The sequence below is a fragment of the Anomalospiza imberbis genome, chromosome 12 (genome assembly GCF_031753505.1).
Source record: "Anomalospiza imberbis isolate Cuckoo-Finch-1a 21T00152 chromosome 12, ASM3175350v1, whole genome shotgun sequence".
Classification (NCBI taxonomy): domain Eukaryota; kingdom Metazoa; phylum Chordata; class Aves; order Passeriformes; family Viduidae; genus Anomalospiza; species Anomalospiza imberbis.
In genome coordinates, this window is record NC_089692.1 from 12,853,848 (window position 1) to 12,875,181 (window position 21,334).

Genomic DNA, 21,334 nt, shown 5'->3' on the forward strand with positions numbered 1-21,334 from the left:
ATTTAATCTTCAATGCTTTGGGGTTGTTTACTTTTGCATGAGTGGAAGATTTGAGACAGTTTTATATTTTTTCCCCGCCCTGGGAAAAGGCTTGTCTTTATTGACACTGATACTCAATTTCAAACACTAACAGCTACAAAATGTGTTTTCATTAGGGCTGAGAAAAATAAATTCCAGACAAGAACTGAATTCTAAGTTCCCCAAAGTCTGAAAAACAGTGACAGTCAGTGAGCTGCACTAGCATTTCATTTCAGGCTTCTCTCGGTGTTAAGCCTTAGGGACTGGCAGAAGGGAAGTTTCCTGCAGGAGTTGGAGATTGTGCCCCAGGGCTGCTCAGCACATGCCACAAAGCCCGAAGGCACCAAGTGACCAGGTCGTGTTGTGGCCAGCACAGGTGAGACATTCAGGAGCGCTCCAGGCACTTCCCTTCACCCCAGAAACCACCTGCCAAGTGCCCTGAATGCTTTCAGAACCTCCCCCTGCTGCTTGGCTATTTCTAAGGAACCACCACCTGGGCTTCTCTGAGGCAGTGCTGCTGTTGTCTTTAATTGTTCTTCCAGTGCTTTACCTTGAGGTTTTTTTTAATGGCTGGAACAACAGGCCTTCTGTTGCAGCCCCTGGGAGACCAAGTCACAGGCTAATCAACAGCCTGCAAGGGTCAACAGCATGGCTCTTACCAGTCCGTCATCAATTTCACTGAAAATAAGTTTAATTTTTTATGTTAGACTAAACAAGAAGTGAGTATTAGCTCCCTTCTGGAGCCAGATGGGCCAGAGGACATTGCTTTCTAGCTTCTGATACATGCAGACAGTATGGATTTCCTGCAAAGCTTTGTTTCTTTTTGGGCTCTAAAGTCAGCCAGTCCTTAGCAAGGATTTCATAGCTGTTGCAATGGAGCAGTAGAAAACTGCACTTTTGCAAAGAAAAAAACATGACTGAGGAAGAGGGAAGGTTCTGTAATGGACCCCCTGTGTCTTGGACTGCAAAAAGCAAAACCATAAGGAAGGCAAGACAAGGGAAGAGAGTAAGACGTAACAATTGGTTTCATCTTTTTTTTGTTATTGCATTTTTTGTAGTTCCCTGAGGCAAATTTACGGGTGGGTTGTGTTCCACATTCCTAATATCTTGATTATGTTTTTATTCCTACTTAGTCTCCTCTTCCTTTCTTGTCTCTATGCCTAGGAGCTAAATCTACCTCTGATCATCAAAGAGTCTGGGCAATGCTGATGTCTTTTTCTTCTCCAGCCAGTTTCTGTCTGTGGAAGCACATCTGTGACCCACATTTAGCTTTCAAAATCAGCAAAACAGAGGTTTCCAGCTGGTTTCCTTAATCTCCTACTTTTGTTCAGATTTTAAAATTGTCTTGTGTTTCCTAGCCTCAAGTTCCTAACTAGGCTGGTCAGTGGAGTGCAGCACATAGGGCAAGTCTCATCTTAACCACCCAGTGATGGGGACCATCTTTGAACAGCCTTCAAACTTCAGGGGGAAATGGAGCAGACAGAGCATCCACACGAGCACTAATTTTCTCTGTGCATCTCCAAACAGGAACAGGCCCTGCAAGATGTGTAGGCAGAGACAGTTTGCAAGTACACAGACACAAAAAAGCCAGAACCTATCTCAAGTTCTTCTCTTCCTGCTTCCAAGTACTTTGAAAGATCATTTGATAATGCCAGGGCTGTGAAACTACCGTGAAAATGTAAAATATTTTAGGCCTGCATTCAACCCATCCATCTTCACACATATCAGAGGTGTCAGGGCTAGGAAGCTTGTTGCCTTTGGCTCCCTCCATCAGGAGCCAAGGGGGAGAGAGATGCCTCTGAAGAGGGATACAGAGCTCACTGTTCAGTGGAGAAAGAGATGCAATTGTGTTTGTTGCTCTAGCACAGCTAACCACAGCACTGACATCTCAAGTTTGTGCCAAATAGCAAGCCCAAACTGGACAACATTTTGGTTATTTCATCTTCAAGAATTGGCCTGGCAGTGCCTTACAGAAAAACGGCACCAGATTCAGAATAAAATACTGCAATGCCTTCCTTCTCACCCCATCTTGTGTGGGACTGTTTTCTGATCTATTTTCCTTGCAAAAGAATTGTCTTTGCACGACACTATCACCTTCCCTACTGATTCTTACTGCATCCCACGTGCCAACACACACTTTGCATCAAAAAAGCAGTTAAGAAAGTAGAGCCAGATGTTGTTGTGATGTGGTGAATGGCTTCCAGATTGAGCCTTGACAAAGCAGCATTGGAACAGACTGCCCAGAGAGGCTGTAAAATCTCCATCCTTGGAAATGCTCAATACTGAGCCACCTGAGCTAACTTTCAAACTGAATTTAACTTTGAAGTTGGTCCTGCTTTGAATGGGGGATGGGCCAGATGAACTCCAGAGGTCCAACCCACACTGGCACTCTTGGGTTTGTTCTTTTTCCCTTCACTCTTTCTCTGATAACACTGGATTTAAAAGAGGGAAAGGGTCTTCGAGGTTTGCTGCAGTTTCCTGTGTCTAGTCATGCAAAACCATGGAGCTCTATGATAATGTCCACGTCCCACAAGTCCCATGATCTAAACATTTACCTTGCTGGCTTCACCAGCAAGGCAAACATTTAAACCATGGGACTGTGGGACTTGGTCATTATGCATGACTGTCAGGACATGATCCATTTTAATGAGCTGCAATTGTTTCTGGCACGCTCAGACTGAAGAAAGAAAAATTATAGGTCATGGTTTTGGATTAATATTCCTATCAGGTGTGTACATTCCATTTCCTCATCACAGCTTTTGCATTAGAATATGGTTTTCTGCACACCCATCTTACGCATGCCTGTCACTTGCACTCCCTTGCATTTAATTGGAGGCAGTAGCAGCATAAATGGAACAATCCAATTAATAGGGATGACTTGCATTGCACTGTTTATTGAACAATGCACCTTTGTGTCTTGGAGCCCAATAAAGCAGAAAGGAAAAATACATCACAAGTGTAGAGTTAGGTACATTTGTCTGAATTTATGATTTAATTTGCCCTAGTAAGTAAATATGCCTACCAGCTCTGAATAATCAAGTTTCCCCTTCAACAAGAAAAGCAAATCAGTCCATAAAGGCCAGAGCTGGTTGACTGGAATCACCAACCTTGCTCCATTCCCACAAATGAGATGCAAATCTATTTCCAGGGAAGAGCAGCTCTGCAATGTCTGCTGGTGCTGGTGCTGGCTCTGGAGTGGGGCTGTTTCTTGTCAGTGCAAGGTGAGAGAGACACAGGCAATCTGAGCTTCAGCCTTGTTATAGTCTTGCAGGGCTTGGGCTTGGTAGAGGTCTTAGGTTTCATTATTATCCTCATAAATTAAGGAATTGCTGTTATTATAAGGCTTCACCTAGGGCTGAGTGTGAGGTGGAGGAAGACCACAATAGGAAAGACATTGTGTTTTAAATCAGCTGGATGTTTTCCAGCGTCTCCCTCTCAGTCTTCATCTGCCTGGAACACCCAATTTCACCAAAACTGGGTACAAACTCTCCAGGGGCTGCGTCTGTTGGCCCAAAGCAGAGTGGAGAGCACATAAGATTATTTTGACAGAATGTGTTAAGTCACCTTCCTATCCCACCAAAGGCTGACAGGAAAGCAGGAGGATTGAACTTCTTTGGCAGAAAATTCACAGGCAGAGGTCTGCAGGACTCTGTATAACACAGCTTCCTCAAAAGACACTGGATCTCATTATAGTGCCCATCCCACTTGGCCCCTCTCAGACCCCAGGGCAGAGGCAAAGCTCCACCAGACCCACCCTCTTTTGGGGTACAGCTCTGAAGAGACACCGGAGATACAGGCTGCCCTGCAAGGAGGAGCCGAGAAGCTACATCGGTAGTTCATTCCTCCAGCACAAAGGCATAGCAGTACCTGCCACCTCCCTGCCATTTTTCTTTCTGTGTTGCATTGTAACTGTGTTGTCTTTGGCCTGAGATTAGTAAAATCTTGACACCTTGAGTAAGTAAATTGGTATTTAATGAGACACAATTAAATGGGCTCATCAGATCAGGGCTGTCCCCATTTTGGCAAAGCTCACACCAAAAGGGTAGGAGCTGAGGTAGTTGACACTGCCTGGAGGAGGAGACACTGCAAGAACTTGGAAACGATCTCTTCTCTTTTCACATTTTGCTTAGTGGTGAGCAGGCAGCACCGTCTATAAAAACAGCACAGGGCATCCCCCCAAGGAAACCTGCTGAACCACAGTCCTGAACCCCGGATAATCTGTTCTCATCTCCGACTGACAGACCCAACAGGAATTTCTTCCTGCCTTGTGAAGGGCTGTGGGTGACAGATTTGGCGCAGAAAGATTTGACTTTTTTTGGCTAAGTATTTGTGTATTTTTAGGCTGAAATGTCCTTATGAAACCAGCTGGAGCTGGCAGGCTGCCACCAAGGGTTGAGGTTGGGTTTTTTTTGTTCCGTTCAGTTTGTTTTTTCACTGCTGCCCCTATTGCTGGCTGCAGCCTCCCTCTCCCAGCAGCTCTGCCCTTCCACAGGCAGCATTCGCACCCTAAAGTGAGCCCCTCACTGTGTCTCCTACCTTTCACCCCAACCTCCTCATCACATCAGGGCGTGGCAATGCTGGGATGCAGCTTCACAGCCAGGGAGTCCAGACTCTCCTGGGAACTCGCAGCCCCTGCTCCACCTCCCTTGCAAAGCCAAGGAATCCAAGCTTCCCTCTCCCTTTCTGCACCCTGAGGTTTGACGTACCGTGCACCCCCAGCTCCACCATCACACCCTGCCCTGCAAGACAAACAGCATCACTCACACAGGCTGAGGGCAGGAGATGGGGCACCTCCTGAGGGGTGCTCCAGAGAGACTCTCAAGGTAACTATTGCTCCTAGAAGCTCCTCAGGGAATTGGATAGCTCTAGCGAGGCATTTGTCCCCCCGTGTGTGTGATTCCTGCTTTATGCCAGCTAGGCAGCACCCGGCTCTGTGCACCGGGGGCTCTGAGCCCTGTCCCCCAGCAACGCGTGTGACCACGTGGGGACCGTCCGGCTGCTCTCAGCCTCCTGATTCTGCAGTGTGTCTGCAGGAAAATCTGTCAGGAGACCACCATGCCGAGGCTCTTCACACGGCTGGCGTCAGGTCTGGCACCATCTGTGAGGCTGGGAGGTGAGCGTGGCGGTGACATGTGGTTTCCCGATGTATTTGCTATCCGTTTGAAATCCTTAAATGGCAAAGAATGGCAGGAATGCAGGGATTTCTTTGTAGCCAGGCTCCACGATGGAGCAAGCTGCCTTCCACACAGGTCTGCAGGCACCAGTGGTGAGATGCTGCACAGCTGCCTGTGCCCCCCCCGCCCAAGTCCTTTCCCAGAAATCATCCCAGTTTGTAAGGAATGGTTGAAAAAGGACTTTGCTGCAGTCCAGGGAGCATGTAGCAGCACATTGGGAACTCTGGGGCAGAGCTGCCTGCACCAGCCATGAGGAGAACAGCCCAGGAGGAGCCACTCCAAGCCCTGCCAAGCAGGATCAACCCTGTGTGCTCAGGATGCAGTTATCTTCCTGTCCCCTCCTTCACAGTTTCTGATTCCTCCATGGATCATCCCATTCCCCATCCTGTGCCCTGCTCAGGGCTCTGACACCACTGTGTCAGAGTGGTACAATTCATCAGGCCCCACGGTGCAGGAGAGCTCCAAAAGGTTTTGAGTGACTGCTAGAGGTGTGCAAGCTGCCCCCCACCCCCTCCTGGGCACCAGACAGTGCACACACTCTCACCCTTCCCACTTAGAAGCATGCAGCATCCCTATCCTCAGGTCAGGAGTTTTATCCAAAATCCAACTTTATGGTTAGGAGTTAAATCCAAAACCAATCACAAGCTTAGCTAAAACTCCCTGTTTTTCAATATATAGTAAGAGAACCATTGGAAAATTGCTTTTATCTGCTGCTCCCTAAACCCTCTGGCTTGTACTTTAAAGCCTTTTGTCTGTGAACAGGAGAGCTGGAAAGCCCTTTTTTATTTCCTTAAGCAAATAGCCCATCTAATATCCAGCCTTGAGGGGCTTCAGAGAACAAAAACGAAGGTGAAAAAAACAAGGATGTAGCAAACGTTGTGACACGCGGTAAAATCACCAGATCACAGGACTCAGCAACGATGGGTTTGAAGCACCAGATCTGTGCCCATGAAGGGAGGGTGGCACAGCCTGTGTCAGGAAGGCAGAGCTCCCCAGGCCCTCGGGGAGCCCGTGGTGCTGTGGGCCAGCAGGCTGCAGCTCCTTGTCGCGGTTCCCGGTGGGGACAATAGCACGCTGCTGTTTCTGAGCTGCTGACGTGCGAGAGCAGCGGAGGCCGCAGCGGAGCGAGGCAGGAGCTGGTGGGGCTGGGGGGCACAGCGGGGCTGGGGGGCTGCGGGAGCCGCCGGGGAGCAGCGTCCCAGCACCTGGCCGAGACGGTTCTGTGGGCCGAGGAGCTAAAGGCGCTGATTCTTTCACAGACTAATGGATACAATTAGCCCTGGAGCAAAGAGCACTTTGTGTCTTGCTTATCCAGGCCATGTGCTGAGCAACCCCCAGCCATCGAGCTGCATTTTGGATGGCAGCAGGGGAAATAGGGGTCCTTTCTCCAGGACTGAGCAGCGTGGACACGTGCTCGGCCATGGCCAGTGCCCTGTGTGTGGTGTGTAAAGGGAGTGCCTTGGGAGAAACCTGGCACCAGGGGCATTTAAGCACAAGCTGTGCAGGCGGCAGCGGGCTGTGCTTTTCCTTTGGGATTTCAGTACAGCCCTGTGGACCCCGCACTCCCGGGCTGGGTCAGCGCCAGGGGTGGCCTTCCTGCCTCCTCCCTCTCTTGGAAACCTGACGAGAGGTTTGTTTGTACCTGTTTTTCCCCAGAGCACTCACAGATGAGACTCTTGTTGATTTGGGCAGCAGAACCGAAGGCAGACAAATGTGATGCTGCCACAGCACTGCTCACGTGCCACTCTACCATACAAACTGGGCATGAGCCCCATCAGTTCAGAGGGCCTAATACACTACAGACAGATTTTGCACCTCTTCCTGTATTTTTTTTCTTCTTGCCCGTGCCACACACTAGTTGGGACTAGCTAGTGCTAGGTTCATATCAGTCCATTCATCCACACCATTTACACTATTGCAGTAAAAATAACAGACACTGTCTATGAACTATTGTTTCATCTTCCCCATGTATGTTCCTTGCCTTCAGACCACTGACATATCACACAGATCCAAACCCAAAATTTCTGTATTCTCAGTCCACCCAGAAAACCCTGTAACCCCCCCCAACATGCCTCTGCCCCTGCCCAGCTCAGGCTCTCAGGGGACTTCTGCAGGGACTGTCACGGACAGGCACACACTCACTCTGCTTTGTGGGCACAGGCTCAGGGCAGGGTTTCTCAGCTTGTTCATGACAGCAGAAGGAGGCTGGAGAATAGCAGAGCAAACACCCATCCGTGTGCCAAAGTCCACATGTTTACAACCTTCCCCACCTCCAATACATTTAATGCATTTGAATGTTTGAGTGCCTGGAGAAGGGACCTCCTCAAAGGTCCCTGGGCACCCTGAGACTCTCTGGAGACTGAATTTATTGGGGAAAAAAGAGAATAAATTATTCTGAGCCTAGATTTTAGGCAGCACCTACTCCATGCTGCTGGGAGGGGAAGGAGGAGATACAGGGGAGAGGGAAGCCAGGCACAAACTGCACCATGGACACTGAGGAAGTGTCAGCTCTGGTTTTGGTGGTTAGTCCAAGTCATTTGCTGGGGATTTACAATGCACTTTGTGTCATTACAACCTCTTCCTTGCTGGGCTACACTGTCACCCCAGTGCTGAGCAGCAGGTTTGCTGGGAACACCAGGACTGAAAAGTAATTTAGTGCTCTAGAACTGCAGTCCTGGACCATGAAACACCGTGTGAGCAGTCACTGTAGCTCTGAGGCTTTTACAGCACTTTTAGTGATACAGATCAGAATTTCCCAGTCCCTCAGTATTGCTGTTGGTATGTAAGGTTTGGCAATAGCATAAGAACCATTTCCAAATCCTCCTTCAGGAAAACACCAGCCAGTACATCCTACTGAGCATCATTAATGTCAGTTTAAACATTTGCAGTTAAACAGATCCATGGTCTTGCAGTCCCCAACATGAGAAATACTGCAGCAGTGTGCTGCGCAGTGATGCCAAATACGCTAAGGGCAGGAATAGGAGAAAGAAAGAGACAGAGGTGGCTGGTGCTAGTTAGCAGATGCTGAGAGCTGGGAATTGATAATGGACTCCTGGCAAAAATCTTTGCTCAAATTAAACTAATTTTAAAGCAGCAACTTCACATGAAGAAATCCCCAGAGGACCTTCTCGTTGAACAAAAATGCATAAACAAAGAAATGACACAAATGCAGAAGTTACAAACAAATTCAGGAAAAAAGGCTGCACATTTCTGCTCAAGAGCTCAACTACCTATACACTGCCCAGGGGACCACCTGTGGAGATGGAAGTGTCTCTTCCCCCACACATGATAAAGAGCTGAATCTCCTGATCCACAGTCTCGATCCAGTCCCACCTGTGCCCAGGGCTGGCAGTGCAAGGTGTAGGATTAGCACCCTCTCTGAAGTCCCAGCAAAGGTCACCGCAGTGTGGGACTCCCTGATTTGTCAGGGCATCCCGTGGTGACAGTGGGGAGCAAGCAGCTTTGCTGCACGGAAGGCAAGACCTCCCATATGAACAGATAACTCACATCAACAGGGAAAGCCTGAAGAAAAATTGGACAAAATCCGGTTTCTTTCATTACACGTGCTACCCTGCCTCCCCTGCCACGTGTTCCCAAACCAGCAGTGCCACATTACGCTCCTCTGTGGTTTCGGCTGCAGTGCCCCAGTGCTCCCTTTGTACCACAGTGTGACACATCACGCTGGCTCCCTGCCTGTGCACGTCAGGCCTGGGCACGTGGGGCATGCCTGCTCCATGGCCCTTTTCTCTGCAATGCTTCTTCTTCCTTTTCCTTACTTATGCCTTAAATCTCATCAGTCCAGTCTTCAGCCCCAGGGACAAGTGGGTCATGCAGTGAGCATGTGAAGAAGACCCCACAAGAAAAATATTTATGGGGATGCAGAGGCAAGGGACAAGCAACAGTGCAGATATGACCCAGATCCATCCTGCAACCTTACCCTGTATGGACCTAAGGAGGCATTCCTGGGATTCAGGAGGTTATTTCTATTTTCACTTTGGAGTGGGAGCCAAAAAACCTCTGTATTTTGAGAAGCTTCAAACATTGATTGGATACGGCTGATCCTTCCATCAGCTGGTGCAGTGCCACCAGATGAATAAATCCTGCATGCATCTGTAATTACTGCTTAGCTTGTGTTTAAGTGCTGTGTCATTGATCTGCAGAATTCATCAAAATCCGTAAGGGAATGCATGAAATTATATTGGATGGAGCAGAAAGGTACATGACAACATCCGTTTTCAGCCTTGTTTGTTCACCAAAAGAAAATAAAGCATTTATTTATCTCCATTCAAATTCTTGGGTTAACTTGTGATTTAATCATCAATTGTAAACCGTTTTATCAGCTGCTCTTTATGTAGGGAATATATTTCTTTCTTGTAGTGGGCCTTAATAAAATACATTCAGTTTATTCTGGCCTTGCAGTACCTGCCCCTAAGTGGGCAAAATCTCTATTAAAAGCATGGAAGAATATTGCTTGATGTTTATAAAACTCCATATGGAAAGTTCTGGTGGTCAAAGCTTCTGATTGCATTTTAGGAACACAAAGTGATTTCCAAGTACCACCACAGACTTCCCATTGTGTTCTCAGGCAAATCATCTATCCCCTTAATAGTTCTATTCTTCCTAAAGTAAGTATGATTAACAGTATTTCCCTGCTCCAGTGGGAGGCTGGGAGGACACATCACTCCTTCTCAGCAAGAGCTGAGGTGCAGCAGGGAGCAGGGGCGATGCTTTGCTCACCAGCCATCTGCTCGAGGTGCTCTCCTCCCCTCCTGCAGCCAAGACAAAGCACACCAAAGGCATTTATTGGGAGTAAAGCCCACCGTGTCTGGAAGAACTGATGTTTTCCAGACCTAAAGTTTCTCTGGCCCAGCTCCATCCTCCACTGGAAGTGAAGTGCTCTTGGGTCGATGCAAACTTCTCCCACAAGCAGGGAGGAACTCCTGCTCCGCCCAGCTGGCTTACTGCAGCACCTTGGCCCGTGGCTTGCTCCCAAGAGATGTGGTCACTGACAGGTCCATGGGCAGGCAGCAGAGGCTGCTTCTGGCAGGGACAGGTCCCCAGGGCACAGAGAAAAGTCTGCACAAGCTCAAGTGCAGACAGCTTTTCCCAGCCCTGGGGAGGGACATGCCTCTGAACTGGTGTCCTCAGCTCATCTCCCAGAGAGCCACAGCAGCTTTGTAGCTAGGCTGTCCCCTACAGAGTATCCCAAATCCGTTTTGTCATGCAAATGTCCCTGGTGCATCTTGAGCTGAGCACAGGGATCAGTCCACTCCTGCAGAGGGCTGGGAGCAACCCAAACCCCTGTCTGGAGGCCTGCAGGAGCCTAACCCCAGGAGTGGGTGTGTGACGACAGAAGACTGTAGTAATAGACTTCTGAGGCTGCTTGTGCCAATAAAAGAGGGACAAAGGAAAAATGAGAGGCCAGCAGGTGACAGCCGTTCCTGGTGAGAACAATCGAGCTGTTTTGATATACTATAAACAATCTTCTCCTGACAACGATTCAGTTGAACATATTCTAAAGGGATGAGAAACTCCATGAATTTTCCCTTACGTGTCTCTGCTTCTGGATCCGGCCTGGATTGAAACCAAAATGCTGCAATACCACAACCAAAGCTATTCTCGAAGGAGCCTCAGCCTGACAGCTGCTGAGAAGGACCAGAAAGTCCATTTGCGTAGCACAGATTTTACACGCCCGAGAGATCTACCTATGTCTGGGATAACTAAGATATTTTTAGCATGCAGCCAGGGGTAAAATTTCCAGGTTTTGCTTTTGCTACCTATGAGTCACATCTGCCCATGGCAGAGCACTGGCTAATTTTGGTACCCATGGTTTTTGGCAGGGGTGCTTAAATGTCATTTGAAAGCAGAAATCCCCATAGCTTGCTAATAGATCAGGAAAATGGACAGATGAGAAGATCCAGAGGTATGATTCTCAGTCCATCACCAGCAACACATCTTCCTCAGCAGGGTGAGTGGATAAATGGGGCCCCTGATTGAAGTCAGCTCCCGACAGACCTACCCCACTCCTCGTAATTACATCATCATCCAGCCATGGGCATCCTCCAGCTACCTGGTACAAGAACACAGATCTCATTAAGTGATGCTTTCCTTTGCAGCATTAGCTCTAAATCCCTCACCGGTGCTATCCCTGCTGCAGACAGACACCAAGCACTACAAAACACTGCAGCTATATCTAATTATTTTCTTCCAGCTTAGAAACGGAGATGCTAATGCTACTTCACCAACAAGTGTGTAAATGGATGTCCCAGGCCTTTGTGCACACCCCGATGAATATCTCTGGCCAGCGGCTGATCAAAAGGTTAAAGTCTGTGGGACTGGTTTCATCTGTGGTCCCAGCTGCCTGCTTTCCAGGGCTGGAGTAATTCTGAGTAATTAGCTCATTTGGCCTTGGGGCCAAATTGAATGTTTGCTGTCTAATGCAAGGAGCACTGGGGCAAGCAATCCTTCATGCCTGTGCTGGTGTGCTCACTGGGGGCTGTGCATGCAGCAAACTGGGTTAGTTGATGTCTCTCCCCTGTTTGGGTTCAGTAGATGCTTGTGAATGCACAAGGGGCCCTGCTGCAGCACGGGGCCTGCATTCTCTGAGCAAGACTCCTTTCCAGAACAAGCCCTTCATTATCCCAAACTCCCAGGGGCTTATTTTTAGCCCCTCCTTTTCTTTCCTTTCCTTTCTTCTTTTTACAGTACAGAAAACCATCAGCTCCACTGTCAGCCAGCTTATAACAGCAGTCCTGGAGCAAATTAAAAAAGCTTCAAACCCACTGACTCTGTTGCATAAAGGTTTAGGCACAGATCCTGCTCACTTCCAGGGTTCCAAGTCCCACCATTCCTCATCCTTTTTCCAGCTCAGCTACTGTCCTTCAGAGCTGGGTGTCAGGAGGAAGCAGAGCCTTATGTAAAGCAGGAGCAAGGCTGGAGCTTTGAGCTTTCCTCTGCTTCAGCCGAAGTTCGATCAGTGCCTGCGTCTGCCCTGCTGTGCAGAGGACACCTGTGTGCAGGGCCACCAGGAGAGACCTTGCACAGCCTGAGCCATGCGTCATCCTGGGCTTACGCAGAGCCACTGGACAGACACAGCCAGCCCCATCAAAATCCTCTGCTTATAAAACAAAGGCAAAGGTGCCTTATGGTCAGCAGCTCCGTGCTAAACAACAGTTTAAATCACAGACTTTATATAAAACAGTGGCATTGCCCAGATGAGGACACTGCTGAAAGGCATCACAGCACTGCTGGTGGACTGTGGTCACCATATCTGCCCTGTGTAGCAGCCCCAGGGACCTGGTGTTACATTGCCTGGTTCTCCAGATAGCATCAGATGGAGTGACCGTAAAACAGATGGTCACTTGTAGAACAAGGCACCTATGGCTCTCTCCTTTCTCCATCTCAGAAAGGATGTGAGACATGAGGAAAACCCCTTTCTATGTGACAAAGGGCTCTAGAGTGCTTGCATGAAGTAATGTCTTGGTAGCAGAGTAAAGATGCTGCACAGTGGGTGTTGTGGAGGTCTCAGAGATGTCTACAGAGAAACAAGTGAGAGATAGGGAGGAGAGAGAGGACAGCTGTTCCCATTCAAAAATTAACAAAGTTAAACTCTGACACGGCAGTTTAAAAACCGGAAAAAGGCAGTTTGTTCACAGACAGGGTAGCTGAGCTTGGAAATTCCTTGCTGCAGATGTGGTTGTTAGAAGCTTAAATTGCTGCAAAAAGTGCCTAGACAAATTTCTGGAAGAAAAATCATTGAGGGGTAATAAATATAAAGATATTACACTTCTGTTTGAAACTCTGTTATCCATATGAACTACCGGAGGCTGGGAAAGCTGAATACTGCATGCTTGCCCTCTATTCGTACTTTTCTCTTAACATCTGCTCTTGGACACTAGCTAAGCTAGGTGAGTCATTGATCTGACCCAGACACATTGTTTTTCTCTTTTGTAAGGGCTCTGATATGTCAAAAAATATATTTTTCATCCCCTCTTACATCCCATCCAATTTTCAAGCTTCAATGCAGAAAGACAAGCCCACATCTCCTTTCCCAGCCCCCCCCCCCACCAAAATCCTTTCTGGGGAAGTTTCTCATGCTTGCTTTTCCTCAAAAACCCACCTCACCCCCAGCTCTGTGATCACAGACTCAAACCACAACACAGTGGCCTTTAATTCCAGCAGTAAGGAGCAGAGACATGGCCAGAGCTGACCACTGTGAGTAAAGCCAGCCAGCACTTGCACCTGAAGACCCCTCATGTCCTCAAGTACCTTTGTTACACAGCTGCTATTTAGTGAGTCTTCTCATCCACATGTGATGCTAAAAATTATTCTGGATCCAGTCATGCCTTGGAAAACTGCAAGTCTAACTAGGACAGCTAAACGCCAACCTGCTTTTATTCATTCCTCCTGCCTATCATTAGTATTAATATCAACTTGTCAAGTTGATCTTGATGCACAAGCCCTGTACAGCCTTGCTTCAGTGCAGGGCCAAAAACATTAAAAATGCATCACAACGCAGCATCTTTTTTGTCAAGATTTGGCACCTTCCTTTAATAGCAGGGATCATCCTCCTCACTCCCCAGAGATGAGTAATGAAAACCCATGGCATCCAGCAAGGTTCTTTCAGGAAAGTAACCCCAGTAATCCCTGAGCCTGGTGACCATCACTCCAGCTGCTAGCAGCCTGCAAGAAGTAAGCACCAGAAGTGACATCTCACTGGCTGGATTAAGTATGGGGAAGGAAGATGGGGAGTTTTCATACTGGTGTCTCATCTGGTTGGATGTGAGATGAGATTTATCATTAGGAGTAGCAGCAAGATAGCAGGGCTTGCCATGTAATTCATATGATTGCCATGGAGGCAGGACTGGCTGATGGAGGAGCACAGCCAGAAACACTAAACACATTACCCAAACACATTACCCAAAGTCCAGGAGCAAATTCCCAAGACCTTCCTCCTCTAGGCTGGACTGAGAAAACACCAGACAATGTTCTTGCTCTCAGATGGATTAATCATATTACTAAGGTCTTTTCCCTGCCTGCCATAACCCACATGGAAATGCCTCAGGAACAGTGTGTACCACACTTGTGACTTTTGTTAGGGGGAGAGGAGGGCTCTGCACGGTCTCTGCCCTCAGACAGGATTGATTCTTGAAGGGACACCATGCCACTGCTTGGCAACATTTCAAGCTTTTCATAACTGACGATTATTTAAGACACCTGGGACATCACCTCTATGTGTGCTGGATTGGTGCTGGATTCTGAGAGTGGGCTGTGCTTGATTTTCCCCTTTCCCTCAAATATAACAGCAGATCTGAGTGGACATAGGGTCTGCAGGAAAAACACTGTGGTTCCATGACCTCTGGGTACTTGCCCAGCACCAGCTGCCCTGGGAAGCCAAACCTAACTGTATCAAACCTTCAGGCAGCAGTGCCCACATGGCTTTGCTCTTTGGTAGGAGAGATAACTACAAGAGTTTACTCTGCTGTTGTAGAGCCACTACTGACACTCCCTAAATCCAGTGCTTATCCTCTGTACCCTTACTCTACAGTCACTAAATATTAAATGGTTTTAATGCTAAATGCACATTGAATTGTGTGTTCATCATTGAAAGAAAGGAAGAAGATAAGATGGAAGATAAGATCAGATACAGGCAACCTTCCATCCATGAACAAGGAAGGAGTGCTCAGATAGAGCCATCTTTACATAATCATTTAGATTTAGATGAGATGGAGCCTGCTCATGACAACCTTGATTAAAAACTCAGCATTTGCCAGGACACAGTATTGGAGCTGCCCCTTGAGTGCCTCAGTACACAGAGTCCAAAATAGCCCAGCAGTGACTCAGCTGCATGTGTTGACAAATGGGGATCTGCTTCCTCATCAAATACAACACAAGCCAACAAATAGAGGCTGGGGTATCCTATGCACACATGGCCTTTCCTTCACAGAGGAGACATGGCCAGAACTCAGGACAGCTGGGATAGAGGAGCCACTGGGAAGATGCTGCTGTCTCCAGGCTTGCTCCTGGAGCATGAAGCTCCAGCTCCCACTCCCTGCAGACCTGCCCCACACCAGGACCCAGCTGTGGCTGCTGCTGCAGCGCAGCTTGTTGAGCACTGAGGATGTGAGCATGGCATCAGCACAGTGTGAGCACTTTGGGTGTGCACAGGGACAGCTGGATGATGCAGAAAAACTGCCAAGGTGTCACCCTCAAAGCAAGAAAAACCCAACAGACATTTAACCATCTTACTGCCGTTAAGCTCAATAGAAGTGAATGTCCGTCTGTGTAAGCTTTGCCGCAGGTATCCAGCCTTGACCACAGCCTGCAACCTCAGCTGCACTTCTTCATCCAAGAAAGCAGCCAGTGGAGCTTTTGGCATAGGCCAAGTCCTGGGAGAAGGTTCCCATGGTAGCCGAGAGTCTGAGGAGGGGTCCCCATGCACGCGCTGCACGTAGGCTGCTGCCGCTGAGCCGCTCCCTTGGGACACCTGGACAAAAGTTCCTTTTCTCCATGCAGTGTCTCTGGCACCAACAGTGCTGCTACCAGATGCTTTTGGAAACAGCAAATGAAGGGGCAACACTACTGTGTATAGCTATTCACTGTCAGCTAGCCAGTATAGAGCTCCTGCCTTTCTTTGCCTCTGTTCAATGATCTCCTCTCCCTATATTTGTGAATTGCCATTTCCTCTGCATTTTGCTTTTAGCAGCATAAAACAGTTGGGCTTCACCTCCCTGAGCATGGTATACGGAGTGACTCAGAAACCTGCAATCTGCTTCAAAACAAAGCATTTCAAATAAAAGATATAAGCAGTAATGGAGCTACTCAGCTCAGGAGCAGAAATGCTAGAGGGTTACTCATGTACTCACAAACCTTCTAACCTTCCTTCAGCTTTTTTTAACCCCTGCAAACCCGGGGCAAAGCAGGCTGCAAGTAAGAGCTGATGTGTCATTTCAGATATGCTTCCACTCCAGTGTGCAAACCCTGGAGCTGGGAAATGGAAGAGCTCTGATGCCAGCACCAATGACGTGGAAGGGGGAGCCAAGCTCTCACTCCACGGCCTCCAAAGTGCTCTTATTTCTGCTGGTTAAACAGATGCCAGCTTCTGAGGGGATTATGTGTCATAGAGCCTGTTGGCTGTGACAACTAATTATCTCTTACAACAGTTTGGCTTTGAGATTTTCAGCTCAAAGTGCATACCAGCAGTGCTGCCATCCAGCACCGTGTGTAGCAATTTGTCCTCACTTGGGTTTCCCTGTTCCCAAAGAGGAGGCACCCCCAAAGTTCACCATTCTCCCCCAGCTCAGGCTCACAGCAGCAGGTCCTTCCAAGCAGCATGGGCAGGGAGCACCAGCACTCCAGTGAAACCTCATGGGTGCTTCCAGCAGGAACTGCAGAGAACAAGCAGCAGCTAAAGTCAGCTCAGCATCCAAACAGCAGCCTGACTGATCCTCCCATTTCCACAGCTGGGTGGTAGTGTGGCAGCCATGCCATGGCACACTCCTCCAGCTGAGCTTCACAGGCTGCACGCACCAACAGGGTCCAGCTCAGCTGCAGCCAAGTGCAGGGGGCAGAACATCTGCCACAGTCCGAGTCTCTTTCTAGAGGAGAGCAGCCAAAGATGTAAACAGTTTTGGAATGCAGCCTCAAAACCAACACAGAAAATGTTTTATAACTTCATATAAATTGATGTCTGACCCCCATCGAGACCCCCAGGACCAGATGAAAAGCATACCCAGACAACTGAAAGAATTTAAGTCATTGAGAAACAGTGCTGGAAAAGACTAGAGATGAGGAAAGAGAGGGAGAGAGGAGTTAACAGAAAAGGCAAAGGGCGTATTGACAAGCAGGTATTGGAGCTGGGGTGCCCAGCAGCCAGGCTGGAGGCATTGGTGTGGGATTGGCATCAAGTCTCTAGACTTGCAGAGCTCAGCTCCCCTGCATCCAGAAAAGGTTGAGTACTGGGGGTACTGAGTATTCTTCTGCCAAGCACCAGTTGAGCACTGGGAAGCAGGTGATAGAGGGCCCCCAGCCGAGGTTCCTATGGAGATATCCCAGTTGGGATCACAAACTGGATGTTGTCAGGTAGCAGAGGGTAGATGGGATGGATCCTGCTTGGCTCTCCCCTCTCTCTGTCACTATCATCTTGCCCTCTCGAGAGGCTGGCAGGCTGCACCAGCTTCCCCAAACTCCTGATTCCCAGAAAACTCAGCTGGAGCCAGACACAAGGCTGCATCACAAGGGAAGGGAGGCAAGGCTTTCCAAGCCTCAGAGCCAGGTTGAATGCAGGACCAAATCAAATCTGGAGCTGTCTTGCTGTCAGGCAGCCAAGGGGAATGCTGTGTGGAAGAGCCACGGACTGGGCATGCTGTAGTGTGAGTGAGAATACCCTGAAATCCCAGCACACAGCCCAGGGTTTAGGTGATGCTGCCATTCACCAGCAAATCATGGCAGGTTGAAAGTAACAGTTACAGTAAAGAGCTTCTCCATCGCTGCACTGCTGAAGACCTGAGTCCTTTGGCCAGTTTGAAGTAAATTTCGTTTGCTGCACTCCCAGCATAAAAGGAGGATCTCAAAAGCAAGAATAATTAATGGAGAACATTAAATTGATGAGAGTTGGGTCATCAGAAAATGCAGAAAATGAAGATGGAGGAAGTGATAAAGGACTTCAGGATACTGCCAAGAGCTGCAAGAGGAAAAGAAAAGCCCCCTCTTACACCTCATCTTTTTAATATCACCTTGAAGTTCCTGAGGACAGAGGAGAGCCTGAGTCTCTGAATACCAGCACTGCAGAGCTGCCTCGGTCTGCAGGGCCCTGTGAAGAGATGCAGCTGTCTCTTAAATAACAGCAGTTGACACCAGTTGTGAATAGATGAGTGATCGTGGCCGTCACAGCCGAGGATCTGATTTCAAGTGAAGCCCCATTCATCCATCCAGTGCCCATCATGGGTTTATTAAAGGAGCATCTGTCACAAAACCAAAATGCCTTTAAATGCTTGAAAAAGGACACAACAAAAATAAGCCTGCTTAGCTTATATGCTTTTCTCTGGGTGACGTGATTCTTGGAATTGTTTAGCAAAAATAAATTATAAATATCATGGGTAAGGAAAATAAATGATACGAGCAGGGTGAGGTTTGTATTCAACCTTAGTGTAGAGTTTGGCTGTCTGTTTGTTGTTCCAGGCTTGTGGGGTAGGTGTGAGAGACAGTGGCAGGGAGTTTTGTTGGGTAGCAGAGTGCACAGCCCCAGCTCTCCAGGTGTCCTGCTTCAGAGCCCTGGCTCAGTGCACTCCCTCCAGGACACAAATGGAAAGCCATTCCTGGTTTGGATGCAGCAGGGATATCATCTCCAGCAGCAAGTCAGGGCCAAGTTCAGGCCAAATGGGATGTGCTATGGCAAGGCAAATGAGGGGGGTTTGTTTGGTCACTCATCAGGACTAAATCCATGTTCTGTGTTTTAAAAAAAATGCATTTAGCTAAACTGAAAGTCAAGCATAGACATCATGGCTTTCTTGAGTGAATGGTTCCAGCTCATACCATCTCACACTCACCAGCAAACTCTTACCTGAGACAACAAAGTCTTTTCCTTCTCTGCAGCTGTGCAGCTCCTCTTACTACTTATTATTCTCTGCCTGTTGCATTGGACAAAACTGCCATCTTCTGGTACCTGGATAGGTACCCTCCTGTCCTGCCAGCAGCAGGTCACCTCCTGCCCCACTGCCTCTCTGGGTGACATCCAGGCACAGGGATTAAAGGAAAAGATCACTGCTCATGCACAGACATGTTCTATTATATTCACAATGTACTGAAAGCATCTCGGAGCATTAGATTGGTGCTCCTGGGGCCAGAGGTGGACATTTATGCCTTGTAATGCACATCAAACCCCTTTTAAGAGAAACTGGAGTGTCTGCGTGCAGGCTTAATGGTGTTGAGAAAGGCTGTGCTGTGTGATGCAGGTCTGTGTTTATAATTCATATTAAATGGTAATCCAAATTCCTCTTTTCTTTATAAATTCTTTTGAAAATTGTCTTGAATGTGGATGGAATATTGGATTGTGGTCATATGTGCAAAGATGTTGGGTTCCTCTATATAAATGTTTCATGCCAAAAGACAGGACTTCCTACCCCAAGTTTCAGCCTAGGGAGGCATTGCCTGTGTTCATAGATTTTAAGCCTAAAGCAGAATAAAGTTACATGTTTTAAACTGTCCAAACATTTTAGAAAGCTAAATCTCCTCTCTGTTCCCCCAAAGCCCCAGTTTGTACTCCCAGATTATTACCATTTAAGTGGAGTCCTGGATTCTTTCCAAGAGCTGCATCTCGTGCAGCCCCAGCCCTATGCTGGATTTCAAACTGAAGCAGTGACTCACCTGTGCAGATTCATCTCCCTTCACTCGAGCTGACTGAAAGCAAGGCATGGCATGTCCCTCCCTCCTTTCCCAGCACAGAGACCGTGTCCAAAGGGGACTCGACCTGTGTGTTCTGGGAGCAAGACCTGTATGCTGCAGCCTCTTATCTGAATAAACCCTGGCAGAAAAAGGTTTTGTGTACAGAATCCAGCACAATGGACTGATTTGGACCCTTGTTCCTCAGGGAATAAAAATAGCAAGTTAATATTAGGACTGTGTATTTTCACAGATTGCAGGCAGGACTCACAACACACCATGCTTAATTTCCTGCTTTCAGTTCCCTATCAGATTTTATGCTTAGCTTACTGAGGTTTGTTTTCCCCCAGAATAGGATATTTTTTTCCTTTAGCTACAATACATTCAGCCATGGAAAATGAGATTGAATAAGATTAATAGGAAGCTGAAGGATTCATCTGAGATTGACAAAGATTAATGTGTGTCTTATTCTTAGCTGTTTTCTGTTTCTTTTCCCTTCTCCTCTCAGCTACCTAGACAGCTTAGATCGAATTGGAGCTGCAGACTACCAGCCCACGGAGCAGGATATCCTCCGAACCAGGGTCAAAACAACTGGCATCGTAGAAACCCATTTCACATTCAAAAACCTCCACTTCAGGTTAGTCTAAAACTGTACAGTAAATTTTCAGAACAACTACTTATCACAGGGTTTCCCCATGGTTCCTAAAGGAGAAGTTGTTAAATTGCTGGTTAATGCATGGACAGCTCCCACTGCAGAAGACAGAGCATTTTGGAGGGTCAACAAAACAAAAAGTTTGGCAATCCTGTCTTAAAAGTCACTGCCTGTAGGATAAAAGCTCATGGCAGCTTCTTCTAACCCAAACAACACCTCTTTGTTGGAATGTATAATACAAGACTGAACCCCAAATCTGATCAAACCTTATAAATGTAAAAATATTTGGCCAGATCTTTTCTCTTAAGTGGGTCAGTGACATGTAGTTACATGTACAACACAATACATTGACCCTCATGATGCCATCCAGTAGAGAGAAGAGGGCACAATGACAGAAAGCCACACACAAACAGTATTTAGAGCATATAAGAGTCAAGAGTGTGTGGTCTCCACCTCTACTGACCCGTTGGGACCCAGCATGCTGCTAAGGCTCTCCCACAGATCCCCACATCCCTGTCTGTAACTGCTCCTCCTGGCTCTCCTCAGCTGCAGGCTCTGGAGAAGACCCACTGCTTTGTGTTTGGAGCCTCCCAGGACCCATGTGGTCAGAGAATGCTCAGAATGCTTAAATCCCCTGGTAGCTAGGAGCAGGTGGTGATGGTGCTCCCCTGTGCTGCAGGCTCTTCGATGTCGGGGGCCAGCGGTCAGAGCGCAAGAAGTGGATTCACTGCTTTGAGGATGTCACAGCGATCATCTTCTGTGTCGCGCTGAGTGGCTACGACCAGGTGCTCCATGAAGACGAAACCACGGTGAGTCTAACTGGGTCTTGGAGGCCCCAGCACCTCTGTATGGGATACTGCATAGCCAGCAACTCCTCAGAGGTCACCGAATGCTCCCTGGGGTGCTACAGTAATGTGCTTTTGTCCATCGCTCCCCCTTGGCTCTGAAATCCTGGGGAGATCTCTCCTTCCTTCACATTCTTTGATACGAAGTCTGCATACCCAGGTAATGCTTCCGTACACTGGTAAAGGCATAGTGTTTGATTCTCATTTCTAGCCAACCTGTGTTTTCAAAATGCATTACAGGAACCTATAACCAGCAAGAGGATACA

At 47.9% G+C, this 21,334-nt stretch overlaps 1 protein-coding gene across 2 annotated transcripts in view; it reads left to right on the forward strand.

The window, feature by feature from the left end:
* The window catches only part of GNAO1 (G protein subunit alpha o1), a 142,723-nt gene that overhangs the window by 96,435 nt on the left and 24,954 nt on the right, over positions 1 to 21,334 (forward strand). For both annotated transcript variants that reach the window (XM_068202813.1, XM_068202812.1), the window contains exons 5-6: positions 20,080 to 20,208; positions 20,903 to 21,032. In XM_068202813.1, coding sequence (XP_068058914.1) covers positions 20,080 to 20,208; positions 20,903 to 21,032 — 259 coding nt within the window. The remainder of the gene's footprint in view (positions 1 to 20,079; positions 20,209 to 20,902; positions 21,033 to 21,334) is intronic.